Here is a 22,106-nt window from a genome sequence, read left to right as displayed (position 1 = left end):
TTCTGGTCTCCAGGTAACAGGAAAGCACCTGAGTCTGAGCACAAACCTGTCAGAGAAGAAAAGATGAAGACTGAAGAGAGGAAACGACACCTGCTGAAAACTGACATCACAGTCCAGGTGGGAGGAGGCGGAGCCAGACACACTGTCAGAGGAGTCCTGAACAGGTAACTGCTCCCATAGAGAGTCACAGCTGCTCGACTAGCAGAAAGCTAACAGCTAATAACAGATGCTAACTTCCCTCCAGGCCTGAGGTGATTGAAACACACTGAAATCACCTTTGTGTTACAATTTGGTAAGAAACAAACCGTCAACGTTAAAGGAAACTGTTTAGCTACGTAACTAACGTTAGCTTTAGATAAACGTCAGCGTTAGTGTAACTGAACCAACTCTCTGTACGTTCAGTAACTGACAGTAACGTTAATTAATTTTACCTGGAGTCGGTAAACAGAGCTGGACGGTTGTCATGGAGATGGGAGCTCAAAAGACGTAGGGCTCCCCCCTGTGGCCATTCAACATAAATCAGACAGATTTTTTTAAAGTCACTCGGGAGGATATTAACGATTATCCTGATGATGGAAATTCTCTACGATCAACTCACTGAGTGTTTTTTATCGTATGTCGGTCCCATCCTTATAAATGTTCCAGGTTCAAAGTCGACTCACTCTGTCCATCCATCTTTGCTCATGTATTTATTATATGTTTGGAGGTGAATGTTACAGCCTGTAGGGAGCACTAGAGAGACGCACTAACTTTACCCCCCTCCTCAGGTTGTCTCGACGCTCCCGCCTCAGCCGCTGGAGGAGGGTTAAAGGTCACCTGGTGGAGGGGGGGTGGAGCCTTGTGGCGTTTGTCTCCGGGCTGGCGTTGGCGTCTCTGTACGGACTCACCGCTCTGTTCGTGCAGAAACAGCCGCTGTGGTTCTGCAGTTTACGCCACGTTGGCCATCGCTGTCCCCGCGGCGTTCGGTATGGGGCTGTCGGCCGGAGTCCGGGCCGACGTCGCCGTGATGCTGCCGTCACTGTGCTCAGGTGAGTTAGGTGACCTCCCGTCACCACCTGTGTGGAGTTTAAAGATGAGGCTGTAATGGAAAACACTTTCCAGGTGCATTATGGGAAATGTAGTCCAGTGTTTTTGGATGTAATCTCTGACTGAATGTGTGGAAGACGTAGAAAGATTCACTGTTGCTTTAAATGGAGGCGTGGCCACGATCAGCCAATCACAGTCCCCTCCTCTTCTTCTGCGTTTTAGCTCACGGCAGGAACTTCCTCCTCTTCCTGTTTGTCTCCGTGTTGTTGTCCGGTCCGCTCACCAACACGCTGGAGAACACGGAGCGAGCTGCTGCCAGTCTGCTGTGTGGGGCCGAGCTGGCGGCCAATCAGACGCAAGAACTGATGCAGAGAGCGGCCACGCCCCTCTTCTGTAAGTCACACGCCCACTGTCATCATCACAGGAAGCTGCTGAAAATACTTCCTGATCTCAGTTTGATCAGTATGTTGCGTTCGTGTGTCTGCAGCTGCGTTGGACAGAATCAGGGAGATCAGCAGTAACGCTTATTCAGTCGCAGGAAGAGTCAACAACTTCATCCTCGCTCTGACCGACAGCGTCAGACATGTTGGTGAGTGTTTACCATGAACACAGTTCAACTGTCCCACTGTTATTACAGACAGTGAACTGACCACAGATGCTCACCTCTGACCTCTGACCTCTGTCCTGCAGCTCGCACCCTAAGGAACGTCCTCCACTTCCTGGCGGACATCGGGGACGTGTGTAACGCCAAACTGGGCTCTCCGTACAGGAAGTGCCGGGCAGTGTTCGCCGAGGCTCAGGCCGACTGCGGCGACCTGCTCAGAGACTTCAACTTCCTGTGTGACATCGTCGACGGCTTCCTGCCACTCTGCAACCTCGCCCGCGGTGCGTTCACTGACACCACCACCGACTTTAAAGGAAGAAAGAAATTGTATTTTAGAAAAAAGGATTTATGGTTTTTAACCTGAATGCAATGTATGCTGGGAAATGTATTCAAATAATGTTTAGAAATCACATTGATCAATTGAACATTTTGACCACTGAACTCATGGAGGTTTAAGACATACACTGTAGCTGGCCACCAGGGGGCGCCATCTTTGTCACATATTCAGTCACTGGATAGAAACCGAACAAATTTCCAGAAGTATTACTGAGGACACGCCCTTACAAATACTTATACTTCAATTTAAATTTATTTAGTAAACTTAAGCAAAGTTCAAGTATATTTCCCAAGTATACTTTGTGTAGTACACTGTAGTACACTGATGTCAGTGTACTATTGTCTCTATATCTTTAAGTGAACTTAGACTTCTTGGGTCTAAATTAGCCCACTTTTTAGTTTGTAAAAGTTTACTTTTAAGTGTACTCTAAGTGTAAGATGAGTACTGTGAACTATACTACATGTGAACTAGTTAGTAGGGAATATATTAACCAGGAAATCACAAATAATATAAATCTTATATAAATGTAATAAATAATAATAAAATCCGAAGTTGTGGGAAATTCATGCAGACAATTGCTCAACAACTGTTTGATAAACTGAAAACATATTTATTTTTAGTTTTAAAAAATAAACTAATCACACACTTGAATAATCTTTGTGAGCTCAGTGTACTTTATGAAATCTAGTATTTCTGATTTGTTTATTTTCTGTTTCAGCCGGTGAGCTCTTCTGCATCATCCCGTCCTACGTCGCCGAGCACCTGAAGAAACGTCTCGCAGCTCGTACGTTTAATATTTCACTGTTTGTTGCTGCTTTAAACATTATTTTCCTGAGTTTGACTCTGTCTCCCTGCAGCCACCGTCGCAGCGTTTGAGCGAATGAAAGCGCGAGTTTGAATTCAACATCTCAGCCTCTGTGACCTTTGACCTGGACGCCAACAGCAGCCGCTCCCTGCAGCAGGTGTCTCAGGACATCATGGAGGAGGTGTCGTCGGACCTGCAGGTGTTTCAGAGGATGAGCGGACCGTTAAAGTACGGCGGCCTCGTCCTGCTCGCCTGCTCCTTCCTGAGGTTTGTAATGAACCGAGCCGCCACAGGGGGCGCCAGCGTGGTCACACACTTTTATAATTGTCGAATTCTTTGTGTGTGCAGGGCGGCACAGTACAGACGCAGGTATCTCCGTGAGCTCGACTTTGACAACATCTACATCAGCTCGCAGTTTGAAGAGCTCGACCAACAGGTGACCACAGGGGGCGGAGCCTCAGTCCTGCCAATCACACGCAGAGAAGCCAAGACCTACATCACACCACGTCAGTACACCTATTTGTGTGTGTGGGACAAACATAAAGCTAGTACCTGATTGGCTGCTGTTGTATGATGTCATGGCTTGTGGTTCAGCTGTGATTTGTTAAAAAATTATAGAGGAACCTGAAGTGAACTGAGGTGTGTTGTTGTCCCACCTGCTTCCACAGTGTCGCTGTACCTGTCGAGTAGAGAGCGGCGGACGGTGTTGATGGGCGTGGTCTCGGTCCTCAGACACCTGGTCATGGGGGGTCTGCTAATGGCGCTGGACTACCTGGTGTTCTGGATGCTGGATCAGGTGCACCACCAGGTGAAGGGCGACGTGGTGGCCCAAGGTGAGACGAGATGTCTGATGAACATCACTGTGATGTCGGTCAAAGTGTTGGGAACCATAGTAACCATCCTGTCCCGTCAGCCCCGGTGACAGTGGCGGTCCAGGTGAACGGGTCGGGTTTCGCCTCAGACATCTTCAGAGACCTGGTGGCTTCGTTTAACGTCCTGCAGAGAGGAAACATCACGGTGATCAGCAGGAAGTGTCTGATCGAGCCGTCAGAGCCAAACTACAGCACATGTTTCCTCCTGGGTAAGGACTACACAGGAAGTGATGTCATACCAGATGTGACATCACAGTGACTGTGTGATGAGCTGCCAACTCATTCGTTAACTCCGACATTACAACCAACAAAAATACTACATCCAGGTCCAACTGCAAGAGAGAGTTTGATGTGAATTAAGACTGATGCTAGCAGGTGCTAACGTTAACTAGCTAACTTACTAAGCTAACCAGGCTAACATCAGCATCTGCTGGTAAAAACAGGTTCCCCTGTATCAGCTCTGGGTTTTACATGAGCCACATCTTCATGTTTCAGTTGTCAGTTCTTTTCTGTGCTGCTCAGCTGAGGTGAATAAAGCTGGTGTTAGCGAGCTATCTTCACCCAGCTAACGTGAAAACAGACCTTAGCTAGATGTCTTTGCTATTTCTGAGCAGCACAGAAAAGAACTGACAACTGAAACATGAAGATGTGGCTCAGAGCTAGAAACACCTGTAAAACCCAGAGCTGATATCAGATGAGCTCTTATTTATTCTGACATTTTATAAACGAATCGATTTTTCTGATCAAATGAATCAGTAATAAAGATGATAGCTAAATCACGTGACTGCCGCAGGTGTTAGCACTCTGTTTGTCTTCGGGCTCTAACAAACAGGCTGAATTCCCTCATCAAACATTTTCGAAGCTGATTTAAAAATGCTGAATTTCAAAATTTAAATGTGAAACCTGTCGTGTCTCCGAGCGCGTTGTCTTCTTCTTCACTTCCTGAGTCGGAATCTTGGCGCCTCCACTCGGCGTGATTCTGCGCGCTGTCCGATTTCACCACGTCATCGCGTCACGTGACATTTAAACCTCTGGGAGCGCTGCCGCTCTCTGCTCAGTGTTCTGCGGTTTGAACTTCTCTCAGCTCTTTTCTTATTTCTCAAACAAACATTTCACTTCTGTGAACTGAACTGAAATAAACGAGTTTAAATAAATAAATGATACAATTAAATATAAATAAACATTAGAAGAAATTCACAGAGAAACTGATGGAAACTGCTTCAGTCTGAATGAAAACCAGTGTGTGTCAGAGACAGTCCAGTCCAAGATCCAAAACTGGATCCTGGTTCCTGCAGCTGAAACACAAGTGAAGTCCCTGGAAAAGGTCCAGCAGCAGGAAGGATGGTAGTAGTGATATTTGCAGGAGGGGGAGGGAGAGGAAGGAGGGGGAGGATTTTCAGAAACTCTCCAAGAATGTGAGAAACCTGATCCTGGTGTGGTGCTCACAGCTGTGTGCTGTTTGAAGGTTTAATCCTCAGACTCCAGATCAGGTCTGAACATGAAGACGACTGTTTCTGATTGACACTGAGACTCAAACACACCGCGGGTCTGAAACATGAAAAACACTTCCTGTGTTCAGCAGAAAACTGTGAAAACTGAAGCAACATCAAATCTATCATGTGGGATTTAAAATAAAAAAATTCATAATAATAATAATGAGCCAAAATCAGACGAAAGAGGAAATGAAAAACCTGAGAGCAGCAACAGAATCTGAGAGAAGAAACTCATTTAATTAAAGACAAGCAGATGTTTCCTGCTGTGTGTTTGTCAGTTTGATGAATGAAATGTGTACACACAGTATCTGTATATATACAGTACATATAACTCTGTGTACACTGACACAGTCTATGAGAAGTATATGTAAACCACCTCCAGTCCAGGACCTGATCACTAAACTGAATCCACAGACTGGTTCTGGTTCTGATTCTGGTTGTGGCTCTGGTCTGTGTTGCAGGGTTCCTGCTGGGTCTGGCTCTGCTGGTCTCTGTGACCGGAGGATTCGTCCAACGCTGCCGACGACTCGTCTGCGCCTCGTATCATCCAGAGAGAGAGCAGGTACAAACACCTTAACATGAACCTGATCTGAACCTGGACCTTAAAGACCAGGTCTGAAGTCACAGGTTCAAACACACACACACACACACACACACACACACACACACACACGACCAGTTTCAACTCATCTACAAACACAACTCGATGGAAACAGGAAAATATCATCACATGTAAACACAGACCAGGTCTGCAGAGTCTGCAGGTGGTTTCAGACCCTGTGAGTCTGGATGGAGTCTGAAACGTTCAGACATCAGCAGTGATGTGGGAGAGGAGAGGAACGGAGAAAACCACCTGACTGCTGTAAATGCAGGATCTCTGGCAGAGACCTGGACCTGACTGTGAAGGTTAGAAATGAATCAGACTGAAACACAAAGGCGACGCTCGTATTTTCCTCCGGGCGTTTGAACAAGACAAAGATGAAGTAAACTGATCCGTCAGCCGGAGGATCAGGTGACACGAAGCAGGAGAAGAAGCCAGAGGCTAGATTTTCTACCTGTAAGCCCCGCCCCCTCCTGCTCTCAGCACAGGTGAGGAGAGACAGACTCTGTCAGACCCTCAGAGGAAAACCAGCTGCTGTGGGTGAAAGGTCAGGGAGACGGAGGCATGAGAGGAATCTGCAGAATGAAGGTATGAGAGGAGGAAGCAGGAAGCAGGTCTGAACCCGTCCCCCCTCAGACCTGGACCAGACACAAACCAGAGACTCTCTGAGACCTGGACCATTCTCAGAACACTAAACTGTAGAGTCCTGGTTCAGAGTTAAACCAAACTCCATTCAAATTTCTTATTTCACACAACAGAAGAAGAGTCTGAACCACCCTGAAGTCAAGAAGAAAAGATGTTGACCCAGAACCAGGTCTTTATCCAAACAGTCCAAATAAACCCTGAGTGAAATCTGGTCTCCCAGCTCTCTGGTTAAACCACCACAGAAGAAGAAGAGGTCATTAAGAGTCAGAGAACGAGTCGGTTCAGAGCGAGCGTGTCCGACACCTCGACGTCTCCTGTCACACATGAACCACATGAAAGAATTTAATCAGAGGTTCACACACAGTCCATCCTCAGAGGACCACGATCCAGACCTGGATCTGTCTGAAGGTTTCTCTGCTGAACACAGTGAAGCAACATCAGTTCATCTTCACAGCTGACTGACACTGACTCGACACTGAGTCTGATGAGGCCTGTTACTGATGTTGTTTGTCAGGAGAGGATCCGGTTCCTCCGTCAGCAGATCCTGGATCGGAGGAGGATGGAGGGGGAAGCCCTGAGGAGGTCTGCAGTGAGGAGGCGAGCTGACGGAGGAGGAGGAGGAAGGAGGAGTCGCCTTCAAACACCTCCTGCTGAGGTAGAAACATGACATTTACAGTTTGAAGGTCTTTACACGACAGGAACGACAAGAACACCAAAGAAAGAAATGTTTTTCTTTTTCCAACTTTTCAGAGATAACCTGAACGCACCACACAAAATTCAACATCAAGTGATTAAAACATTATTATTTCTAAATGTATAAGTCACCATGTGAGACGTTCACTGACAGGACGCTGGTTGGATAAAAACCTGCTGTGTCCAGGTTGGAACTCTCTGATGTTACATGTGTGTGGACAGGTTACCTGGAGGACTTCACCTGTCTCACCTGCTGGGTCTGACATCATCAGTCACCTGTGCGGCCTGTGGAGAGGCGGTGAGGTCAGAGGAGGACGTGGTCACCTGTGCTGTCCCACAGTGTACAGGTGAACACACACTTTAACTTCACACGCTGTTTTAAACAGACGGACAGCCACGTCTCACAACGATAAATACTGTAATGTACGATTCGAGTCACGTGACCAAACAGTCCGAGGAGTGAAACCAAACGTTACCATTAAAGATACAGTAAAAAGAGAAAACTCTGTTTGGACCTGGTTCATGTTCACTCAGAGCGTCCTGCACCAACTGTGGATTCATCCGCCGCTGAAAATAGTCCCCACTAACAGTCTGTCCACAGTGAGCAGAGGACAACATGGACCGGTGTGTTTGTGAGGTGTTTTCACAGGCTTCAGTCTGAGTGTGTACTGAGGGAGTGTCCTGCAGCCTGAGCTGCTGTTGACTCAGCTGAAGTCAGATAACACACTGTAACTGTAGCTGAGCTCAGACCCGAGGCCACGTTTTCCTCTCAGACCGGTTCAGTTGGCGTCTCGGCGCTCAGACCGTTTGTGACCTAAAGGCTCCTGAAACTGTGAAAACACTCGCTCAGTGCAAACGTGGACCTGGTCCTGGAGGATTTCATGTTTGTCACTGAGCTGTAAAGTATTTGAGCTTGGATGTTTATCGTCAAACACCACATTCATTTTCTCAGGCTGAAAACAGTTTGAGTTGGAAAAGACGAATCAAAACCTGTAGGAACGAAAGAAATGTTTTTGTCCTCCACTCAGCTTCATCAGCTTCTGTCATCTTGAGATGAGGAGATAAAAGACGTTAACGTCACACATTCACAGCACCGAGGAACCTGGATCTGAAACCAGTCCAAGTTTCTGTGCAGCTGTGATGAGGGTTTGATCTGAGTGAAATCAGATCACATCTGGTAACTCAGAGGTGGAACAGCCTGGTTCCTCCAGAGTCAGAAGGTGATCGTTGTTGACTTGACGACAGACGAGTTAAACATCTCGTCACTTGAACGACGAGTGTTCTTATTCAGTGAGTTTTAAAATAAAGGAGAAATACTGCTGGTCCTCCACAGTCCAGCTGCTCCTGCTTTATAAAAGCATTTAAATTCATATCTGTTGTTGACTCATTTTAACATCACAGGATTATTCTTTTAATGTATTTACACATAGAAACTGATCTTCTGCTCTGGACGAGTCTTAGAGTAATATTCCACATCCTGTCTGTAGTTTGTGTCAGTGTCATGTTTTCCTCATCTGGTTCCAGCTCTCCTGAGTTTTTTTTACGAGCTGCTGCTGTCTTGTTTTTGCAGGCCTGTACTGTCGGCCATGTTTCCACAGTTTGGGAAACACGTGTGTCGTCTGCACGCGACCTCTGACCTTCCAGGAAGACGGCGAGGAGGAGCTGTGAGTTACAGATCATTTACAGCCAGTTTCCATGTTCCATTATGTTCCTGATGTGAGCTGCTGTACGACGTTAGTTCATCTGTGATCTGCAGTAATTTGTTCTGTAAACTCGGAGGTTCTGCTAAAACTGAAAAGTTTAAAACGTTCGGGCCAGTAGGTGGCGATGTAACTCGATGAGTCTGCAGCACAAACACAGGCTGACAGTCAGACGTTGTTGTTCTTCTATTCATGGATGACTATACAGATCCTGAAACCAGGAAGTCAGTTAGCATGTTAGCATGTTAGCTCTTCCTGTTGTCAGTGTGTTTCTGGTTAAATGTGCTGAAATAAGGTCTGTGGTTTTAACACAAGCTCAAGACATTTTCAGGTTTTATTCTCCGACATAAAATGGGTCAGTAAATCCCCCACTCCTGATGTTTGAAGCTTTTACGTGTCTTAAAAAAGGCGGTTGCTAACGAGTGTCTAAATGAGACTACAGAGGTTGTCGGGGACGTTAACATGAAAACCCATCTACTCACCAGTCCACCTAAATGAAATGAGTTGGAAGCTCGAACTCCTGAATGTTTCCTCAGGTTTAAACCTCTTCCTGTTTCCTCAGAGAGTCCAGCGATGACGAGCAGCTGAGTTTGTTCTCTGCGGCTCTGAACTCGACTCAGGTCAGAGACCCGCGGGTCAGGAGCCTGATGAAGAGGAGGATCTCCACAGAGACCCACCGAAGATCCTCGGAGCGCTCCAACACTCGAGGAGAGAGGGTTTCCTCTGAGCTCAGGTACCACAGCACCTGGACCAGGTTTTATTCTCTGAACTCTGAGTCTGATTTATCTGTTCTCCCACTCTGGCTACTGTCAGTGAAGCAGACATGACGTACCAGGACCGACCCGGGTCAGACGACTCCAACAGCGACGTCTCCTTCCACTCCACCTACTCATCAAACACCAGTGGACGCCAGGAGGACGAGGGTCTCATTGCAGTCCTGGTTCACAGACCAGACTGTCCCTAAACCCTCCAGGACCCTCCAGGACCCTCCAGGACCCCCCAGGACCCCCCAGGACCCAGGATCCTGAAGCAGAGCTGTTTCAGTCTGTGATTAAAGAGCTATGAGTCAATGGAAACAGGTGTCTCTGGACTCTGTGGTCCACGGCACAGAGAGACCTCAGGTCCTGGATCTGGTCTCAGACCTGAACTGGTTCAGTTTTTATTCAAGATCAGTGATCAATACACCTGACAGGTGTGTTCCCTGCTGATCGATCAGCTGAGGTTCAGTGATCAGACTCACCTGATCAGAAAACCTCCACACACACACACACACACACACACACACACACACACCTGCTGCACCTGACGACTTTACTACATGAGGCTCTGAATACTCCTGTACTGGAATGGAGTGTGTGTGTGTGTGTGTGTGTGTGTGTGTGTGTCTCAGCTGAAACACAAAGAATCAGAAACAAACAGAAAGTCAGTAAACACACCACACACACAGTTTGAATATTTGTGTGTGTGTTGACAGGGTGTGTGTGTGTGTGTGTGTGTGTGTGTTCAGTGGGAGGACTCAGTGACTCTCAGCAGGAAACGGTGTGTAAACTCTGTCAGTCTCCGCTCGGACTCCCTCGGACTCTCTCGGTCTCTCTCGGTCTCTCTCGGTGTTTCTCGCTTTCTGCTTTTTTCGGACTTTTCTGCGACTAAATCTGCACAAATGGCGACTAAGGTAAGAAGATGAGATGATCAGCTGTGAGCTGATCGATCAGATATTGATGAGGAGGGTCGGTGGGAGCAGGAGGAGCAGGAGGAGCAGGAGCAGTGAGGAGGTCTGGAAGGAGCCGCGGACAGTTTGACACTGAACCTTTAATGTTGAATATCTGACAGGTTTCTACTTTACACTGATCTCAGGTCAGTGAGGGAAACACAAACTGATACTCACTGAGGGCAGGGCGGGAAAAAGTACTGCATGTAGTACTCTCAGTTTCCTGTATCAGAGTAAAAATACTTCATGTATTTAAGGTTTGACAGTAAAAGTACTTCACATAGTTACAGTATGAGGATAAAAGTACTCTGTTACAAATAACAGTCCTGAAATGAAAGTCTTATCTCAGGTTCCTGTACCTTTACTCTGTAGTACTACAAGTACTCTGTAGTATCAGAGTAAAAGTACTGCATGTAGTTACAGTTTACCTTCAATAATCTACAGTCGTACACAGTACTGCAGTGGTGGAAGAAGTACCAGTACAGCAGAGAGTAAAAATACTTCATTACAAGTACAAAATACTTCAACCAGCTTCATGTAGTTCCAGTATGACAGTAGTACCTTGTTTCCTTGCAGTATCAGGAGTAACAGTACTTCACTGCAGCTGATCTCTGATCAGATCATTGATCCTTCAGTCCACTGGTTCCCAACCTGTGGGTCGGGGCCCTCCACAGGGTCACCAGGTAAATGTGAAGGGTCGTCACATGATTCATCGAGAGAAGAGGGTTTGTAGTGAAATATTGATCATTGATCAGTTATTGGAACGAGGTTCAGAGGAGAAACAGATAATAGAAGTAATCTCATCTAACCCTAAACTGCACCTGAACCTGACACAGGTGTGTTTCTCTTCCTCTGATGAAACTTTAATTTTGTATCATTCTGCACGTTCACCTGCAGATTTTCGTAACTCACTCGGTCTCTTCTGCACAAAGACTCAGATTCACTTCATCTGAACTCGTCAGGTTTAAAGTGAGGAGCTGAACCAGAGTCAGACCTTAAACCTGTGCTGACCTACACACAGTGTGAGGCTGAGTTCACTGATCAGATGTGAGGTTTTAGGTAAACCTGAACAGTTGAATGTGTGGCTCAGGATCTGTTCTGGGATCAGATTGTGTTGAATGTTGTGGAGCAGCTCTGCGGCCGCCGCCCTCTTTCACAACAGCAGCCGGTCCTCAGAGAGCAGCTCGCTCTGATCTCATTCAGCTGTCAGCCCGAGGCCGCTCGGCGTCCCCTCATCCCTCTGTCATAACCTCGGTATTCACAGATAAACTCCCTGATTCTGTCGCTGCCAGCACGCACACACATTTCACAACCTTTCCCATGATGCATCAACTCGATTGTCATTTCCTGTCTCTCTCTGGTTGTTTTGTTTCTCTGATTTACAGAAGTGAGAATCAGAGTTACAGCGGTGAACACATGAACGCATCAGAAAAAGGAGCAGTTTGAATGCAGCTGAAGTTGAAGCTGATTAATAATTAACTTTATTTCTTTATCAGTTAAACAGCGATAAAACCAAATCAAACTGTTTATCAGCACAGATCCTGATTGGCTAACGGTGTGTTGACTTTATGACTTACAGTCCCTCCTTTAAACAACAGATTAGCTGCTGTACATGTAACAGAGACCCAGTGCATCCTGGGAGCTGTAGTACGTCTCAGTCAGATAAACTGATGAAGAGCGAGACGTCCCTCCTCTTCACCTCCGTCAGCGTCGTCTCTTCTTCGTTTTCATATTTGTTGGAAATACGAGTTTTAAAAAAAGTACTTTATGTACTCAAACTATGACAGTAAAAGTACTTCATTACAAGTAAAAGTCCTGAAATTAAAATCTTTCAGTAAAAGTAAAAGAAGTATTTTCAGTTTCCTGTACTTTAACAGAATTCAACTCAAGAAATTCATCAAAAGAAATGAAGAAAACTCAGATTGTTTCATGAAGTGTTTATATGAATATTTGGAGCTGGTTCATTAACAGCGCCGCCATTAAACCACAGAAGAAGAACAAGATGAGGTCATTAAAGAGTCTCAGTCGAAGCTCAGACGTTTGTTTCATGTGTTAATGTGAGGAAGGTTCAGCCTCAGACAAATCCTGATCATCTACAGCTGATTATTGATCATCAAGTTTCCAGGAAATGAAAACATCTGATCAGAATCTGTCAAAAAAAACTAACCTGGAGGATTCACCAGGCAGGAAGAAACATCACAGCTCAGTCCTCCAGAGCTTGTTGTCTTCACTGATTATTGATTATTGATTATTGGTGTTGTGGTTGCAGTACTCAGACCTGGAGCTGGCCATCAACTCTTTGGTCACAGAGTTTCATAAAGCTGCAGACGACGCGCCGACCATGAACACCACCCAGTTCCAGACCATGATCTCCAAACAGCTGCCAGCCTTCGCCAAGGTACAGACCGTGACATCACAGCTCGCTGTCCAATCACAGCATTGCTCGCTCTGTCTGTGCAAGCTGCTTGGAGGAATATTTTCTTTACACTTTATCATCTGACACAGAGTTTTAATTAAACTGCTCTAAAAACAAAGTGGAACCACAATGAAAGAATTAAAGTGTTCTGCAGGACATTATGTTGGTTCTTTAAACTGTGAGAGAGTTTGTTGTCATGAATCCAAACCTCCTGGGGTGGAGGTGCTGTCCTCTGGTGGCCACAGGTTGTAACTGCAGCAAATATTTTCAGACGATCAGATCAGATTGTTAACATGTGTAAAATCTTTCTCCATCTTTAATCAACTCAAACCAGTTTGAACTTTAGATGATCAGGATAAAAACCTCCTGATGTTTTTGGAGGGTGGCGTCCCACGAACACTCGAGCACATGTTCTGGGAGTGACCTTTTGTCTCAGGCTTTTGGAAATTTCTTAATTCCACTGTGGCTGATTTAGGATCAGATGATGCTCCACACCCTGTGTCCATCTGAAGCACAGACTGGACTCTGGGTGTGAACCTGGAGCTGAACCACAGGATCTTAAGTTCAGATGTGAAGAACTTTATGAATCTTCTCTGATCTCAGGTCAGGAAATCCTAAACACTGTTACCATAGCAACTGACTCTCTCCTGTAGTTAGGAGAGGTTATTTAAGATCCAGCACCGTCCTCCCACAGCTGAGACTTGATAAGACCGTGCTGGATCCAGATTCTGGTTCTCACATCTCCATCTTTTCCTTTGTTTTATGAACCTCTCGTCTGTTTGTGGCGTGCTTCGTGCCTGACATCACTGTCCCCGTGGTTTCCTCTGACCGTTTCCTGTCTGCAGACCGCGGAGAGTGAGGAGGGTCTGGGTCAGGTTCTGGAGCAGATGGGTGTTCAGAGCGGCCAGAACATCTCCTTCGAGAACTTCTGGACTCTGATCAACAAACAGGCGATCCAGCTGTTCAACACCATGTACAAGGAGAGGAGTGCCAAGTGCAGCTGCCTGCTGCTGTGAAAAATACCTGAGACGACCTGCATCACCACCACACCTGAGCCTGGAAACACCACACCTGTCTGTGCTGACCACAGGGGGGCGCTGCAGGACCAGAGTCAGACAGGAAGACACCCAGATACAAAGAAGAAGAGTTTAACTGATGATATTCAAACATTGTTGTGTGTTAACAGTCTGAATGTACAGAGGACCAAAACTGACCAGTTAGGAAATACAAATTATAATAAATGAATGAATCTTTCAATAACTGGAATCATAAAATAGACTGGGAAAGGCCATTAATACCATTATATAATGTTTAGGGAAAACATATAATAACACATTTAAAAGAAAATAACTGGAAAATGAATTTCAAAATTCCTGTGACTTAACGGATAAGTGGTATAGATAATGAATAAATGAATGAATGAATGCATGAACAAATTTCAAAATTTGCAAGTGAATAAATTACATAAGGAAAAGTGGAAATAAATGTGTTCAGTACAGAGTAAAAATGGGTCAATACAATAAAAATTTAAATGTTCAAATATATAAAATGCATGGTAAGACTGATAAATAAAATTCTAAATAAAGAATGATATAATAATGCTTAAAGAAATGGGGAAAATTACTGAATACTCACAATGCACAATGCAAAATTTCTACATTAATGTATTTCTAAATTTCTCAAAGCAATCAGACGCTACATTTATTGATGAAAAAATATATAGTGATTTAGTCAATAAAGCTAAATGACAAAGGTCGTGTAATTTGTTTAAGATCTTTAATTTTGTCAAATGAATTTATCCAATTTATTTCCAAGTTTATTTAGCCACATTTTAATCATTCAAATCGTAAAATACAATCAAAAAAATTCAAATTAAATTCTTAAATTGCAAAAAAATCTGTTATAATTTTTTAAAACTAGTCATTTAAACAAGAAATAAAATTATGCTAAAATATGTCATTATTCTTCATTTATTAATTTGTAAACGTGAGGTTTGTTCCTCCGTACAGGAATATGACAAAGACAGTCATATATTCTTGAATTTAAAATAACCATTTAAATAAACATACTGCATACTTTTACCTTCTTTTAAACACTTTTTAATGCGGTTTGTTTCTTCATTTATGTTTACGTTATCACCTCATAAATAAAACTGTGTTGTTTTGATACTAACATCTGGCTTTTGTATTCAGTCTGAATGTTACTGACGTGTGTTTTTTCATATTAAACCCTCAGATCATCTCAGCTCTAATGAATATTTATGTTCTCTGTGAATAAATCTGTCACCACTTTTGATATAATTAACCAACCAATGTGTGTTCAATTAATTATTAATGTGGAATCACCAAAAACTAAACAGACAGAACAGAGACAGATCTTTTTATTAAAGAGTATTTTTAGTTTAACCAGAAACATCTCTATATATCACTACCAGACTCCACTGACAAAAACAGGGATTTTTTTTCCATCTTATATTCCCCTGTTTTCCCTCCTCCTCTTCAGTCTCATTACATCCTAAAGTAAAGTAATGACAAATGTCAAAACAGACACAACACAAGTCATGCGTTTAAACAATTACCTGAGTAAAAGTACAGGAGTGTTCATTAAAATCCATTTGTTTAAAGTGATGATGAGGCTCATTTTCTGGATGCAAACACAGGCAGAGAGAACTGAAAATGGTTTATTCAAACCTTCAGATGCAAACCAGCTGATCAGAGAGAATCAGACTGACCTCACTTAAACAAACCAGGTTAGAAACTGCACACATGTCAAACCATGAAGACAAAGACTCAACAAACAGGAACAGGTCTCAGCAACATGTTGGTTGTTTTACACAAACTGGAGCTTCTGGTTTCCCTTCAAATCACTCAGCTTTTACTTTAATGTTTTAAATTAAAAAAGTCACAGATTCTTGTTCTTTACTGCTTCATTTTTCTCCTCTGGACTTTAAACGTCAGCGAGTAACTTTATCTCAGTGAACCAGAGTTATTTGATTAATGTTGTCATTAGGATCATTCTGATAAAGGAGCGTTCCACTCAACTCATTCAATCAGAGTGAAGACACACTGCATGGGTTTCATTTACACATGAAAATAAAGTCTTTGTAGCCCACAGAGGTCAGAGGTCACAGATGGGGCCCATGGAAACTGCACATGGTTCTGCAAACTATCCGATTGTTAAGTCGAGATGTCACAACAAATGAAAATCCTGTTTCCTGGTCCAACTTCAGAGAGTCTCTCCTGTTTCCAGACGCTGCAGATCTGAGTCCAAAAACTGTTCAGAGTCATTTTACTGTTTCACTGTGACGAGGAAGAGAAGAGGGAACGACTGCAGCTAATTAAATTTGACGCCAGCAGGTGCTAACGTTAGGTAAAGTAAATACACAGATACTATTGTTTAACATTTTGATCAAACCTCTAAATGAATAACTGAACATAGAGCCACAACAAACACATCAAATAAACAAAGGCCTTGTCTTAACATTATGACTGTCCTCGCATGTGATTGGCCACATGGTGTGCCCATCAAAATAAAGTCCCGCCCCTGCCTGTATGGATTCTGACGGTGCCTTCCATTTACATCAGAGGTCAGAACTCGGAACTGGGAGTGGTGGGAACAGGAAGTGCTAACATGCTAACATGCTAACTGACTTCCTAGGTTTAGGACTCATTCCAGCAGCTCCTGTGTCCTGCTTGGTTTGTCATGATATGTTTCTGGTGGAAATATGGAAATGTAGTTTGTCCTTGTAAGGCAGATTTCTTTGAGAAGACGCATAGAGAATAGGCACAGATACTCTGCAGTCGATCAGTTCTTCATGAAGGCACTTTATTATTGGTACCAGGTCAAATACAGCTCATGCAGAAAGATCGACAACAACACACAGAGAACTTAGAGTATATATAGTCCAAGAAGTCACTCAAATAACATAAGATACACTGTTTTACATATAGGTCATGTCCCATGTTCAAACTGTAGTCATCAGACATATCATATGATAATCATCCTAGAGAACTGGTGGTCAGTTATAAAATCATACTATCAGTCCTGTTGTTAATCTGTATTAATGAGAAAGATGATATAATCTACTGTCACTGATATAAGTGAGGTGGACAAAATAATAGAAACATGTGTAATCTAAGATATCAGTTTAACCTTCATGATGGAGGATTTATTACAGGACTGACTTTCAGATCAGTGGACAAATAAATATATAAATATACTAATATTCTATACATATTCTATAGTATTGAACAGATTATTCAGAAATTAAATGTTCAAAAAACAGTCTCTGTTTATTAGTATAATTTATATAATTTTGTACATGCAAGACAGTGTGTTTTAACAACAATATAGAGCTGTATTATATAAACTACTACATTACTAAAAATTATACTCTTAATTTTTTTATGGAGAACTAAAGAAAACACATTTAAATCCCACAAATCATAAATCATCGGTCAAAGAGAAAGTTATCAGCAGGAAGGATTTATCAGAGGGATATCAGCCAATAAAAATCAGCCTTTCCAACAGGTGTCCTCCTCCCGGTCAGCAGGAGGCGGTCCCTCCTTCTCTTTGTGGAAAACTTTTCCATCAGGCTGCTTCTTCCATCTGAGCTTCACCTCCTCTCTGATCCCTCGCTCCTTCAGCTCCTGGTGCAGCTGAAACACAGTTTAAAATCCTCCATCAGTTCATTATCAATCCCTGTGATTGGTTATTGACAGCAAGTGTTACTAAAGGTTTCTGACCAGAAGAGGGCAGACAACCTGAAGAGTTCTGAGCTGCAGTTCCTCTAATGTCCACTAGATACTGCTGTGATCAAACTCTCACTGTGTTGAAGTGAATGAGTACTGTTTTCTAATATTTTTAAAACATATATTCATATGTGCTGTGACAATATGACTGTCTGGATGTAAGGAACACTCCAGGTGTTTCATCTACACCACGTCTGCCTCTTCTTACTCTGATGAAGGTTTTGAATCTTTATGTGGAGACGTTAGCAGCTGCAGCTTATTCAAAACTCTTCCTTTCACCATGTCCTCTGACCTGCTGCAGGATGGAGTCCTGCACCGCTGGGTCATTCAGGTCTGCAGATCCCCCCCTCAGCCGAACCTTCACCGTCCTCAGCACCGGTCCAACAGCTGCAGAGAATAAAGAAGCTGATGAGACACAGATCAGACCAGCTGGAGTCTGCAGTCTGGAACTGTGATGGAGGACTCACCACTCCAGATCATCAGCAGTTTTAAAAACATTTCTCATCATTTATATGCTGATGATACTCAACTGTATCTGTCCTTCAAACCACATGAAATAGACTAGTTACACATTTTAATTGACTGCCTAAACGTAATCAAAGATTGGATGGCAAATAACTTTTTGGAACTTAACTCAGACTTAACAGAATTATTGCTCCTGAAAGCATCAGTACTGAAGTCAGACAGAGGTTTAAGTCCTTTTCTTCCTCTGTAAAAGCCAATGTGCAGAACCTTGGTGTCATTTTCGATCAGTCCATGACGTTTGATTCTCATGTCAAGTCCCTGACCCGATCTTGTTTCTTCCAGTCACGAGATATTGCTAAACTCAGGACTGTTGTCTCATAAAGTGAATTGGAGATGCTTGTCCATGCCTTCATCTCCTCATGTTTGGATTATTGTAATGCACTGTTTTCTTGTCCGAACAAAAAGTCAATTAATCGCCTCCAAACACCCTGCCACCCACTCTTCGCACTGTTGTCTCAGTGGCATCTTTTAAAAGGCAGCTAAAACCACATTTGTTTAGACAAGCATTTCAGTAGTGCCTTGTGTTTATGTTTATTATATTTGCCTATTTATGTCTCCTTTTATGTTTTTATGGCGTGGTTTTTAAATGTTCCTACTGTAAAGCACTTTGTGACTGCTGTGTCTTGAAAAGTGTTATATAAATAAACTTTACTTACCTGTGTAACAGAGGAATCTATGTTCCTCATTACAGGGTTGAATGTACCAGTCACCTGGTGATGTATGTGTGTCCAGCATCACACAGTTTGCGTTTGAAGAAGACTGGTAACTACTCCAGCGCCTGTAGGAGGCGTTGCTCCGGTCTGACCACAACCACGCGTTTTTGTTCAAACCAATCCAGGCGGCCGGGGGGCTGCTGACAGCCAGACTCCCAGTCTCAGTCGCTGTCAACTCTGCAGAGTCAGTGATGTTCAGCAGCAGAATGGAGACCTGATCGTTGTCCTCCTGGGTCCTGATGGTGCTCAGGTCTGTGTACTTGGAGCGACAGTAAGTCTGAGCGTCAGACCAGGTCAGTTTCTGCTGCACCAGGATGTGTTGGTTAACATCAAGCTGAAAGAGTGAAGGACACACAGAGAGGAGCAGCTCATCACACTGATGAATAATGCCAATTATTAATTTAATTAATAATTAATAATTAATCGTCTGATCAGCTCGGCTCTGGAGCTCTGGTTGGTTTCCATCTCAGTTTTAATCAAAGACTCACCGTTGTAACAGACGAAGAAATACTGAGCTGCACAGTCTGCTGCAGTCCAGTATCCCACTTCAGTTATGGTCACACACTTCCCATTCTCCGGCTGACCCACGGCCCATTTGGTGAACGAGGTGTCCTGGTTCCCATGAGACCATACCCAGAGTTTTCTGTGGAGTCCGATCCAGAAAGAGTCGTCACTTGCCACCCTCTGGGCCTCAGCGTCTTCAGCTATGTCCTGGATGGTGGCGAGGTCGGTGTACTTTTCTCTGCAGTAACTCTGAGCATCATCCCAGGTCTTGGACAGAGAGACAGGAGTGTAACGTCTGATGATACCGTCAGTCTGAGGACGACAGACCAACACACAACCTGAGAGACAACACAAGAGACAGTTAAGACGTCCCTCCAAAACTATTGGAACAGCGGTATATATACAAGAGATGGAATTTCAGCAGAATGAATTCAGAAGTTTACAGAAACATTTTGTCTGCCAGTTTACAGAGAAATACATCCAAACTAATCGTGAGGAACTTCATCATGTAGCAGGACAACGACCCAAAACACACTGCCAACACAACAAAGGACTTCATCAGGGGGAAAGAGGAAGGTTTTAGACAAGTCAATCACTGGACCTTAAACCAATAAAGCATTTCAGCACCTGAAGAGGAGACCGAAGGGAGAAACCCCCTGAAACAAATGAGTACTGAAAGGGGCTGTAGTAAAAGCATCTCCAATGAAGAGTGCAACAATTTTGTGATGTCAATCAGTCACAGGCTTGATGCAGTTATTGCAAGCAAGGGTTATAGAACCAAATATTAAATGTTAAAATGTGCTACGCCCTAAGTTTTTTTTAACACATCTAGATGTAAATATCAGGAAGAAAAAGCTGAAATTCTGAACTCTTGTCTCATACTCATCTTCTGATCTTAAATCCAAATGTCTTCAGCAGACAAGAAAGCAAAGGAATTGGCCTTGTTGTTCCAACAGTTTTGGAGAGGACTGTATACCGTGTGCAGCAAATAAACTGACCTGTGATCAGAGGGAATGAGACAGGATTACAGACCTGAGATCAGCAGGAAGATCAGTCCTTTTCTCTCCATAACTGAAGATGTCAAACATCAACAGCTTCCTTATTACAAAACGACTCTGTCAGTAAAACTGGAAAAAATAAAATGAACTTTGTCATTTGTGAAGCTGATCCAGTCAGAAAAATAATAAGTGATGAGATATCTAACAGATGAAGTTAAATGTATAACGTACCTCAGTCAGTCAGAGCTGATCAGTCTGTTGACCCGTCCGTCTTATATTCCCCTGTTTTCCCTCCTCCTCTTCAGTCTCATTACATCCTAAGGTAAAGTAATGACAAATGTCAAAACAGACAGTTACAACACAAGTCATGCGTTTAAACAAATACTTGAGTAAAAGTACAGGAGTATCCATTAAAGTCCATTTGTTTAAAGTGATGATGAGGCTCATTTTCTGGATGCAAACACAGGCAGAGAGAACTGAAAATGGTTTATTCAAACCTTCAGATGCAAACCAGCTGATCAGAGAGAATCAGACTGACCTCACTTAAACAAACCAGGTTAGAAACTGCACACATGTCAAACCATGAAGACAAAGACTCAACAAACAGAAACAGGTCTCAGCAACATGTTGGTTGTTTTACACAAACTGGAGCTTCTGGTTTCTGGTCCTGCATACTCCTTTAACATTAGCTGGCTTCAAATGGAGTTTGTCCTGTTCATGGTTTACTTGGTGTTCAAAGCAATGACAATATGGACGCCAAACCTTAGCACATTATGTAACATTAATGTCACTTTTGGCGACTGGTTGTAATTTTATGAGTGTAACATTTGAACCTCACTCCCCCCAACTCATCCATCAGCTTTTCCTAACTCCAGCTGAGTCTCTCCCTCTCAAAGGTGGGGGTCTAAAGGTCAACCTGCCAAGTTCATACTTCTCTCTGTCTCTATCCACTTTTCGTCTTCAGTGCTGGAGTTGAAGGAAACTGGACGTCTTTTAGTTTCTTGAAGACGTTTCTCATCTGAAAGGCTTCCTCAGGTCTAGAGGCTGGTTGGAGAGTCCCAGGTGTTTAACCTGTTGGAGGTGGTCCTGAGGGTCGTCGACCCACCCTGTCCTCAGGTGAGTCATATGGGTCAAGGTGATGTCATAAGATGGACGTTACAGATGGACATAGACGACCTCCTTCACTCCTTTCTCAAACCATCTGTCCTCTCTGTTCAAGATGAGGACCTTTGTAGCCTCAAAGGAGTGTCCCTTCTCCTTTAGCTATAGATGAGTCTGGTCCTTGGAACAACTCCCAGCAAAGGTTAAATACCTGGAACTCTCCAAGCAGTTTCTAGAACTGCTGAACGTCTTCAAGGAACCCAACAGAAGTCCAGGTTGTTCTACAGACTGAAGGACAGAGGGAGTCCAGGAATGGCAGTTTTACACGACTTAATTCTTGACCTGTAGGACGTTTAGGAATTTACATGAATTTGGACGCTAACCAGTCTCTTCACCTTACTGTATCTGCATGATCTGAACAGGTAGAAAACGTCCTCAGGTTGCACACAGAGTTAAACTAAAGCCTCATAATGCTTCAAAAGCAGATAAAACAGATTATGTGCATGTGAAAGAATTCTACGTGTATGTAAAGAATATTTAAAATGATTCTCCATGAATATGCAAACACAACTCTGTAACACAAGTTGCCGAAGGAGTTCTGCTTTAATGGTGAG

General features: G+C 43.6%; 1 protein-coding gene across 1 annotated transcript; it reads left to right on the top strand.

Moving 5' to 3' along the window:
* The first annotated feature begins 42 nt into the window (after positions 1–42).
* dcst2 (DC-STAMP domain containing 2) lies at positions 43–9,852 on the top strand. The gene is given in 18 exon segments (XM_018678819.2): positions 43–164; positions 768–924; positions 926–1,028; positions 1,249–1,419; positions 1,514–1,615; positions 1,717–1,911; positions 2,686–2,751; positions 2,825–2,850; positions 2,852–3,039; positions 3,121–3,278; positions 3,441–3,605; positions 3,686–3,853; positions 5,599–5,699; positions 6,898–7,048; positions 7,298–7,423; positions 8,647–8,740; positions 9,339–9,509; positions 9,590–9,852. Coding segments are annotated over 18 exon segments (2,394 nt in total). The 5' UTR covers positions 43–63; the 3' UTR covers positions 9,741–9,852.
* The last annotated feature ends 12,254 nt before the right edge of the window (positions 9,853–22,106 follow it).

This window comes from Lates calcarifer, linkage group LG15 (assembly GCF_001640805.2).
Source record: "Lates calcarifer isolate ASB-BC8 linkage group LG15, TLL_Latcal_v3, whole genome shotgun sequence".
Lineage (NCBI taxonomy): Eukaryota > Metazoa > Chordata > Actinopteri > Centropomidae > Lates > Lates calcarifer.
The sequence above is the reverse complement of the archived record's forward strand: the minus strand, read 5'-3'. Positions and strand labels throughout refer to the sequence as shown.